Source organism: Haliotis rubra, unplaced genomic scaffold (genome assembly GCF_003918875.1).
Source record: "Haliotis rubra isolate DU_JTF1 unplaced genomic scaffold, ASM391887v1 Scf293, whole genome shotgun sequence".
Classification (NCBI taxonomy): Eukaryota; Metazoa; Mollusca; class Gastropoda; order Lepetellida; family Haliotidae; genus Haliotis; species Haliotis rubra.
Window position 1 is genome coordinate 552,725 of NW_025766961.1, and position 12,112 is coordinate 564,836.

Consider the following 12,112-nt stretch of genomic DNA (forward strand, 5'->3'; position numbering starts at 1 on the left):
TTAATATGGACACACTTGGCAATGATACAAGAATCTGTATCGAAACATTGCACTACTGCGGTTGTTATCCATAAAGTTTGTCAATATTGTACTTCCCAACTTCTATAATGCCTCTCACAGAAGTTATCATAAGCTTTAGTTTGGATTTTAATTACAGAAACATTTTTCTAGGTAGTTATCTACAAGGAGGGATTTAATTTTTTGTATAATAAAACACTTTGACTAGATCTTTCGCTAGTAATTGATGATGACCTTTCATCATGTAATGCCACATACCAAGTGTGCTCCTGATCTGACGGAGTCGCGCTGGCCCCAGCAGGATCCCAAACTGCTCCTGGGGATTCAGTTCTCGATGGTGCAGAGTGTCGGCCAGCACTGTCTCAGTCCACGTCCTGAAGTCTGGGATGCTGAAACAAAGCAAGTCTTCAGCAACTTTGGCAGAGTCAGACATGTGGAGGAAGTGTAAGACTGCATCCAATTCATTCATCTGCCATAGTTATGATCTGGCAACTGATGAGAAGTTGAAGATAATTTGGTTGAAATCCAGTAAGATATATGACAGCTGACCATGCTGATGTATGTCTGACATTTCAATATTTAAAATACATAAGAGAAGTCCAAGAATGGTACATCAGATTTGTCATCAATTTTGTCTTCACCAAAATATACAGCTTTTCAGAAAAGGTGTGCACTTAATCAGAAATACCACAGATGACAAGGAACAAATGTCCTTTCACAAGCAAAATAATGGTCAAATGTTTGAGGATTTTTGTTGTAAGCATCAGACCAGGTTGTACATATTAACATGACAAGGATGTGGGGTTTTGCACCTTTGTGTAATGTATGCAATTCTTCACTTGTGATCTTCAAAAATCCTTGAACCAATGTGGGCTGCATCCATGCTATACTTACAACCATGAGATATACTCCAGAAATAACAACAACTTTATTTATTGGGATTTTTAGAAGAAAATAATTCAATAAATGTTTGTTTTTTTGTCTTTAAAGATTTCAAGTGGCCAATGTTTTATTGATGAAGATGGATTGGCTACTGATAATGACTTCCTTCCAACCTAACTGGAACAGCCTGTAAAGCCTTTGAAGTGTATCATCATAATTTATCAACTTTCATTGAACCATAAATATTCAAGAGACCACTGGTACGTTTTCCTACACCAGTATTCAGTATACAGACAGTGACATTAGTATTCTAACCTCCTGACGTGACTGAGGTTGAGTCCTGCAGCTCCATCCTGCTGCAGGAGATGTTGTACATGCTGTGACAACATGCAGTTGGTGGTGCCATTGTAGACGAAGCAGATAGCCAGCAGCAGTGACAGCAGGAGCATGTGGGAGATGAACTGCCGCAGTATCACGTGCATGCGCTGGATCTTCACGCCCTCCTCCTTGGCGTGCATCAGGGCGAACCCACCCAGGGGACGGAACTTGACATCCTGGGAGAGGGAACATGGAGCAAGGTGAAGAAAACACAGAAAGCTGGTGGTGTCACGAGACTAAAGACAGTTCAGACCCCGCAACCCACAAGAGTAACTAACATGACTGCAACCCCTGTGTCAAACAGGCAAACATTTAATATGACTTAACTCACTCCCTCTAATACCAATTAACCCAATACATTCAGAAAACATTAATTATGTTGTTAAACAACCAATACATAATTCAATCATGTAGTCAGATGGGCCTAGCTCAAATCCTAACTGTTGTAATGTATGCCTCCCTTCATTTAGTGCAGTGATAATCATAGTGATAAGTTCAGAACTGGTCTTATCGTAGTGTAATACAGCAAGCAACCCTGGGCAAGAAACAAGCATGTGATGTTCACTACCTTGAATGTTTCGAAGAGATTGTCAACTACTGGAGGTATTGTGATGGACTCCTTCTCGATCTCCTCCTGGACGTCTCGGCTGCGTGCTGCCAGATACAGCGCCACCAGCAACACCTACAACACACCAACAAACGGCTGCAACCTCCACAACTCTACCTGTGTTACAGCATGACCACCACTCCAGCATACAGGTATCTGGAGTAGTTAACTTAGGGTACACTGAACAGCACCACCTACAACACCTACAACACACCAACACACGGCTGCAACCTCCACAACTCTACCTGTGTTACAGTATGACCACCACTCCAGCATACAGGTATCTGGAGTAGTTAACTTAGGGTACACTGAACAGCGCCACCAGCAACACCTACAACACACCAACACACGGCTGCAACCTCCACAACTCTACCTGTGTTACAGCATGACCACCACTCCAGCATACAGGTATCTGGAGTAGTTAACTTAGGGTATACTGAACAGCGCCACCTACAACACACCAACACATGGCTGCAACCTCCACAACTCTACCTGTGTTACAGCATGACCACCACTCCAGCATACAGGTATCTGGAGTAGTTAACTTAGGGTATACTGAACAGTGCCACCAGCAACACCTACAACACACCAACACATGGCTGCAACCTCCACAACTCTACCTGTGTTACAGCATGACCACCACTCCAGCATACAGGTATCTGGAGTAGTTAACTTAGGGTATACTGAACAGCGCCACCTGCAACACCTACAACACACCAACACATGGCTGCAACCTCCACAACTCTACCTGTGTACAGCATGACCACCACTCCAGCATACAGGTATCTGGAGTAGTTAACTTAGGGTATACTGAACAGCGCCACCAGCAACACACCAACACATGGCTGCAACCTCCACAACTCTACCTGTGTTACAGCATGACCACCACTCCAGCATACAGGTATCTGGAGTAGTTAACTTAGGGTATACTGAACAGCACCACCTGCAACGCCTACAACACACCAACACATGGCTGCAACCTCCACAACTCTACCTGTGTTACAGCATGACTCCAGCATACAGGTATCTGGAGTAGTTAACTTAGGGTACACTGAACAGCACCACCTACAACACCTACAACACACCAACACATGGCTGCAACTTCCACAACTCTACCTGTGTTACAGCATGACCACCACTCCAGCATACAGGTATCTGGAGTAGTTAACTTAGGGTATACTGAACAGCATGCACCAGCAACACCTACAACACACCAACACATGGCTGCAACCTCCACAACTCTACCTGTGTTACAGCATGACCACCACTCCAGCATACAGGTATCTGGAGTAGTTAACTTAGGGTACACTGAACAGCACCACCTACAACACCTACAACACACCAACACATGGCTGCAACCTCCACAACTCTACCTGTGTTACAGCATGACCACCACTCCAGCATACAGGTATCTGGAGTAGTTAACTTAGGGTATACTGAACAGCACCACCAGCAACACCTACAACACACCAACACATGGCTGCAACCTCCACAACTCTACCTGTGTTACAGCATGACCACCACTCCAGCATACAGGTATCTGGAGTAGTTAACTTAGGGTATACTGAACAGCACCACCAGCACCACCCACAACACACCAACACATGGCTGCAACCTCCACAACTCTACCTGTGTTACAGCATGACCACCACTCCAGCATACAGGTATCTGGAGTAGTTAACTTAGGGTATACTGAACAGCGCCACCTACAACACCTGGTACACCTACAACACACCAACACATGGCTGCAACCTCCACAACTCTACCTGTGTTACAGCATGACCACCACTCCAGCATACAGGTATCTGGAGTAGTTAACTTAGGGTATACTGAACAGCGCCACCAGCAACACCTACAACACACCAACACATGGCTGCAACCTCCACAACTCTACCTGTGTTACAGCATGACCACCACTCCAGCATACAGGTATCTGGAGTAGTTAACTTAGGGTATACTGAACAGCACCACCTGCAACACCTACAACACACCAACACATGGCTGCAACCTCCACAACTCTACCTGTGTTGCAGCATGACCACCACTCCAGCATACAGGTATCTGGAGTAGTTAACTTAGGGTATACTGAACAGCACCACCAGCAACACCTACAACACACCAACACATGGCTGCAACCTCCACAACTCTACCTGTGTTACAGCATGACCACCACCACTCCAGCATACAGGTATCTGGAGTAGTTAACTTAGGGTATACTGAACAGGCGCCACCTGCAACACCTACAACACACCAACACATGGCTGCAACCTCCACAACTCTACCTGTGTTACAGCATGACTCCAGCATACAGGTATCTGGGTAGTTAACTTAGGGTATACTGAACAGCCCACCAGCAACACCTACAACACACCAACACACGGCTGCAACCTCCACAGCTCTACCTGTGTTACAGCATGACCACCACCAGCATACAGGTATCTGGAGTAGTTAACTTAGGGTATACTGAACAGCCACCAGCAACACCTACAACACACCAACACACGGCTGCAACCTCCACAACTCTACCTGTGTTACAGCATGACCACCACTCCAGCATACAGGTATCTGGAGTAGTTAACTTAGGGTATACTGAACAGCACCACCAGCAACACCTACAACACACCAACACATGGCTGCAACCTCCACAACTCTACCTGTGTTACAGCATGACCACCACTCAAGCATACAGGTATCTGGAGTAGTTAACTTAGGGTATACTGAACAGCCACCTGCAACACCTACAACACACCAACACATGGCTGCAACCTCCACAACTCTACCTGTGTTACAGCATGACCACCACTCCAGCATACAGGTATCTGGGTAGTTAACTTTAGGGTATACTGAACAGCTTCACCAGCAACACCTACAACACACCAACAAACGGCTGCAACCTCCACAACTCTACCTGTGTTACAGCATGACCACCACTCCAGCATACAGGTATCTGGAGTAGTTAACTTAGGGTATACTGAACAGCGCCACCTGCAACACCTACAACACACCAACAAACGGCTGCAACCTCCACAACTCTACCTGTGTTACAGCATGACTCCAGCATACAGGTATCTGGAGTAGTTAACTTAGGGTATACTGAACAGCGCCACCAGCAACACCTACAACACACCAACACATGGCTGCAACCTCCACAACTCTACCTGTGTTACAGCATGACCACCACTCCAGCATACAGGTATCTGGGTAGTTAACTTAGGGTATACTGAACAGCATCACCAGCAACACCTACAACACACCAACACGGCTGCAACCTCCACAACTCTACCTGTGTTACAGCATGACCACCACTCCAGCATACAGGTATCTGGGTGGTTAACTTAGGGTATGCTGAACAGCGCCACCTAACACCTACAACACACCAACACATGGCTGCAACCTCCACAACTCTACCTGTGTTACAGCATGACCACCACTCCAGCATACAGGTATCTGGGTAGTTAACTTAGGGTATACTGAACAGCACACCACAACACCACAACACACAACACATGGCTGCAACCTCCACAACTCTACCTGTGTTACAGCATGACCACACACTCCAGCATACAGGTATCTGGGTAGTTAACTTAGGGTATACTGAACAGTGCCACCAGCAACACCTACAACACACCAACACATGGCTGCAACCTCCACAACTCTACCTGTGTTACAGCATGACCACCACTCCAGCATACAGGTATCTGGAGTAGTTAACTTAGGGTATACTGAACAGCCACCTACAACACCTACACACGCAACACATGGCTGCAACCTCCACAACTCTACCTGTGTTACAGCATGACCACAACTCCAGCATACAGGTATCTGGGTAGTTAACTTAGGGTATACTGAACAGTGCCACCAGCAACACCTACAACACACCAACACATGGCTGCAACCTCCACAACTCTACCTGTGTTTACAGCATGACCACCACTCCAGCATACAGGTATCTGGGTAGTTAACTTAGGGGTATACTGAACAGCCACCACCAGCAACACCTACAACACACCAACACATGGCTGCAACCTCCACAACTCTACCTGTGTTACAGCATGACCACCACTCCAGCATACAGGTATCTGGAGTAGTTAACTTAGGGTATACTGAACAGCACCACCAGCAACACCTACAACACACCAACACATGGCTGCAACCTCCACAACTCTACCTGTGTTACAGCATGACCACCACTCCAGCATACAGGTATCTGGAGTAGTTAACTTAGGGTATACTGAACAGCGCCACCTACAACACACCAACACATGGCTGCAACCTCCACAACTCTACCTGTGTTACAGCATGACCACAACTCCAGCATACAGGTATCTGGGTAGTTAACTTAGGGTATACTGAACAGTGCCACCAGCAACACCTACAACACACCAACACATGGCTGCAACCTCCACAGCTCTACCTGTGTTGCAGCATGACCACCACTCCAGCATACAGGTATCTGGAGTAGTTAACTTAGGGTATACTGAACAGCAGCCACCAGCAACACCTACAACACAACACACCACACATGGCTGCAACCTCCACAACTCTACCTGTGTTACAGCATGACCACCACTCCAGCATACATACAGGTATCTGGGTAGTTAACTTAGGGTATACTGAACAGCCACCTACAGCACCTACAACACACCAACACATGGCTGCAACTTCCACAGCTCTACCTGTGTTACAGCATGACCACAACTCCAGCATACAGGTATCTGGAGTAGTTAACTAGGGTATACTGAACAGTGCCACCAGCAACACCTACAACACACCAACACATGGCTGCAACCTCCACAGCTCTACCTGTGTTGCAGCATGACTCCAGCATACAGGTATCTGGAGTAGTTAACTTAGGGTACACTGAACAGCACCACCTACAACACCTACAACACACCAACACACGGCTGCAACCTCCACAACTCTACCTGTGTTACAGCATGACCACCACTCCAGCATACAGGTATCTGGGTAGTTAACTTAGGGTATACTGAACAGCACCACCTGCAACGCCTACAACACACCAACACATGGCTGCAACCTCCACAACTCTACCTGTGTTACAGCATGACCACCACTCCAGCATACAGGTATCTGGAGTAGTTAACTTAGGGTATACTGAACAGTGCCACCAGCAACACCTACAACACACCAACACATGGCTGCAACCTCCACAACTCTATCAGTGTAACAGCATGACTCCAGCATACAGGTATCTGGAGTAGTTAACTTAGGGTACACTGAACAGCACCACCTACAACACCTACAACACACCAACACACGGCTGCAACCTCCACAACTCTACCTGTGTTACAGCATGACCACCACTCCAGCATACAGGTATCTGGAGTAGTTAACTTAGGGTATACTGAACAGCACCACCTGCAACGCCTACAACATACCAACACATGGCTGCAACCTCCACAACTCTACCTGTGTTACAGCATGACCACCACTCCAGCATACAGGTATCTGGAGTAGTTAACTTAGGGTATACTGAACAGCACCACCTGCAACACCTACAACACACCAACACATGGCTGCAACCTCCACAACTCTACCTGTGTTACAGCATGACCACAACTCCAGCATACAGGTATCTGGAGTAGTTAACTTAGGGTATACTGAACAGTGCCACCAGCAACACCTACAACACACCAACACATGGCTGCAACCTCCACAACTCTACCTGTGTTACAGCATGACCACCACTCCAGCATACAGGTATCTGGAGTAGTTAACTTAGGGTATATGAACTGAACAGCAGCCACCTACAACACACCAACACATGGCTGCAACCTCCACAACTCTACCTGTGTTACAGCGGTGACCACAACTCCAGCATACAGGTATCTGGGTAGTTAACTTAGGGTATACTGAACAGTGCCACCAGCAACACCTACAACACACCAACACATGGCTGCAACCTCCACAACTCTACCTGTGTTGCAGCATGACCACCACTCCAGCATACAGGTATCTGGAGTAGTTAACTTAGGGTATACTGAACAGAACCACCTGCAACGCCTACAACACACCAACACATGGCTGCAACCTCCACAACTCTACCTGTGTTACAGCATGACCACCACTCCAGCATACAGGTATCTGGAGTAGTTAACTTAGGGTATACTGAACAGTGCCACCAGCAACACCTACAACACACCAACACATGGCTGCAACCTCCACAACTCTATCAGTGTTACAGCATGACTCCAGCATACAGGTATCTGGAGTAGATAACTTAGGGTACACTGAACAGCACCACCTACAACACCTACAACACACCAACACACGGCTGCAACCTCCACAACTCTACCTGTGTTACAGCATGACCACCACTCCAGCATACAGGTATCTGGAGTAGTTAACTTAGGGTATACTGAACAGCACCACCTGCAACGCCTACAACATACCAACACATGGCTGCAACCTCCACAACTCTACCTGTGTTACAGCATGACCACCACTCCAGCATACAGGTATCTGGAGTAGTTAACTTAGGGTATACTGAACAGCACCACCAACAACACCTACAACACACCAACACATGGCTGCAACCTCCACAACTCTACCTGTGTTACAGCATGACCACCACTCCAGCATACAGGTATCTGGAGTAGTTAACTTAGGGTATACTGAACAGCCACCAGCAACACCTACAACACACCAACACATGGCTGCAACCTCCACAACTCTACCTGTGTGACAGCATGACCACCACTCCAGCATACAGGTATCTGGAGTAGTTAACTTAGGGTATACTGAACAGCACCACCAGCAACACCTACAACACACCAACACATGGCTGCAACCTCCACAACTCTACCTGTGTTACAGCATGACCACCACTCCAGCATACAGGTATCTGGAGTAGTTAACTTAGGGTATACTGAACAGCGCCACCTGCAACACCTACAACACACCAACACATGGCTGCAACCTCCACAACTCTACCTGTGTTACAGCATGACCACCACTCCAGCATACAGGTATCTGGGTAGTTAACTTAGGGTATACTGAACAGGCACCACCAGCAACACCTACAACACACCAACAAACGGCTGCAACCTCCACAACTCTACCTGTGTTACAGCGCATGACCACCACTCCAGCATACAGGTATCTGGAGTAGTTAACTTAGGGTATACTGAACAGCGCCACCAGCAACACCTACAACACACCAACAAACGGCTGCAACCTCCACAACTCTACCTGTGTTACAGCATGACTCCAGCATACAGGTATCTGGAGTAGTTAACTTAGGGTATACTGAACAGCCACCACCAGCAACACCTACAACACACCAACACATGGCTGCAACCTCCACAACTCTACCTGTGTTACAGGTATGACCACCACTCCAGCATACAGGTATCTGGAGTAGTTAACTTAGGGTATACTGAACAAACCACCTACAACACACCAACACATGGCTGCAACCTCCACAACTCTACCTGTGTTACAGCATGACCACAACTCCAGCATACAGGTATCTGGAGTAGTTAACTTAGGGTATACTGAACAGCCACCAGCAACACCTACAACACACCAACACATGGCTGCAACCTCCACAACTCTACCTGTGTTACAGCATGACCACCACTCCAGCATACAGGTATCTGGAGTAGTTAACTTAGGGTATACTGAACAGCATGCACCAGCAACACCTACAACACACCAACACATGGCTGCAACCTCCACAACTCTACCTGTGTTACAGTATGACCACCACTCCAGCATACAGGTATCTGGAGTAGTTAACTTAGGGTATACTGAACAGCCACCTACAACACACCAACACATGGCTGCAACCTCCACAACTCTACCTGTGTTACAGCATGACCACCACTCAAGCATACAGGTATCTGGAGTAGTTAACTTAGGGTATACTGAACAGCCACCAGCAACAACTACAACACACCAACACATGGCTGCAACCTCCACAACTCTACCTGTGTTACAGCATGACCACCACTCAAGCATACAGGTATCTGGAGTAGTTAACTTAGGGTATACTGAACAGCCCACCAGCAACACCTACAACACACCAACACATGGCTGCAACCTCCACAACTCTACCTGTGTTACAGCATGACCACCACTCCAGCATACAGGTATCTGAGTAGTTAACTTAGGGTATACTGAACAGCACCACCAGCAACACCTACAACACACCAACACATGGCTGCAACCTCCACAACTCTACCTGTGTTACAGCATGACCACCACTCCAGCATACAGGTATCTGGAGTAGTTAACTTAGGGTATACTGAACAGCCCACCAGCAACACTACAACACACCAACACATGGCTGCAACCTCCACAACTCTACCTGTGTTACAGCATGACCACCACTCCAGCATACAGGTATCTGGAGTAGTTAACTTAGGGTATACTGAACAGCCACCTGCAACACCTACAACACACCAACACATGGCTGCAACCTCCACAACTCTACCTGTGTTACAGCATGACTCCAGCATACAGGTATCTGGAGTAGTTAACTTAGGGTATACTGAACAGCCACCACCAGCAACACCTACAACACACCAACACACACGGCTGCAACCTCCACAACTCTACCTGTGTTACAGCATGACCACAACTCCAGCATACAGGTATCTGGAGTAGTTAACTTAGGGTATACTGAACAGCACCACCTGCAACACCTACAACACACCAACACATGGCTGCAACCTCCACAACTCTACCTGTGTTACAGCATGACCACCACTCCAGCATACAGGTATCTGGAGTAGTTAACTTAGGGTATACTGAACAGCCACCTGCAACACCTACAACACACCAACACATGGCTGCAACCTCCACAACTCTACCTGTGTTACAGCATGACCACCACTCCAGCATACAGGTATCTGGAGTAGTTAACTTAGGGTATACTGAACAGCGCCACCAGCAACACCTACAACACACCAACAAACGGCTGCAACCTCCACAACTCTACCTGTGTTACAGCATGACCACCACTCCAGCATACAGGTATCTGGGTAGTTAACTTATGGTATACTGAACAGCGCCACCAGCAACACCTACAACACACCAACAAACGGCTGCAACCTCCACAACTCTACCTGTGTTACAGCATGACTCCAGCATACAGGTATCTGGAGTAGTTAACTTAGGGTATACTGAACAGCGCCACCAGCAACACCTACAACACACCAACACATGGCTGCAACCTCCACAACTCTACCTGTGTTACAGTATGACCACCACTCCAGCATACAGGTATCTGGAGTAGTTAACTTAGGGTATACTGAACAGCGCCACCTACAACACACCAACACATGGCTGCAACCTCCACAACTCTACCTGTGTTACAGCATGACCACAACTCCAGCATACAGGTATCTGGAGTAGTTAACTTAGGGTATACTGAACAGTGCCACCAGCAACACCTACAACACACCAACACATGGCTGCAACCTCCACAACTCTACCTGTGTTACAGCATGACCACCACTCCAGCATACAGGTATCTGGAGTAGTTAACTTAGGGTATACTGAACAGCGCCACCAGCAACACCTACAACACACCAACACATGGCTGCAACCTCCACAACTCTACCTGTGTTACAGCATGACCACCACTCCAGCATACAGGTATCTGGAGTAGTTAACTTAGGGTATACTGAACAGTGCCACCAGCAACACCTACAACACACCAACACATGGCTGCAACCTCCACAACTCTACCTGTGTTACAGCATGACTCCAGCATACAGGTATCTGGAGTAGTTAACTTAGGGTACACTGAACAGCACCACCTACAACACCTACAACACACCAACACACGGCTGCAACCTCCACAACTCTACCTGTGTTACAGCATGACCACCACTCCAGCATACAGGTATCTGGAGTAGTTAACTTAGGGTATACTGAACAGCACCACCTGCAACGCCTACAACACACCAACACATGGCTGCAACCTCCACAACTCTACCTGTGTTACAGCATGACTCCAGCATACAGGTATCTGGAGTAGTTAACTTAGGGTATACTGAACAGCGCCACCAGCAACACCTACAACACACCAACAAACGGCTGCAACCTCCACAACTCTACCTGTGTTACAGCATGACCACCACTCCAGCATACAGGTATCTGGAGTAGTTAACTTATGGTATACTGAACAGCGCCACCAGCAACACCTACAACACACCAACAAACGGCTGCAACCTCCACAACTCTACCTGTGTTACA

At 47.3% G+C, this 12,112-nt stretch overlaps 1 protein-coding gene across 1 annotated transcript in view; it reads right to left on the bottom strand.

The window, feature by feature from the left end:
* Positions 1-12,112, bottom strand: part of LOC124282131 (polycystin-1-like) — a 65,917-nt gene that overhangs the window by 11,178 nt on the left and 42,627 nt on the right. The window contains 3 exon segments of the mRNA XM_046718105.1: positions 277-407; positions 1,216-1,454; positions 1,847-1,960. Coding sequence (XP_046574061.1) covers positions 277-407; positions 1,216-1,454; positions 1,847-1,960 — 484 coding nt within the window.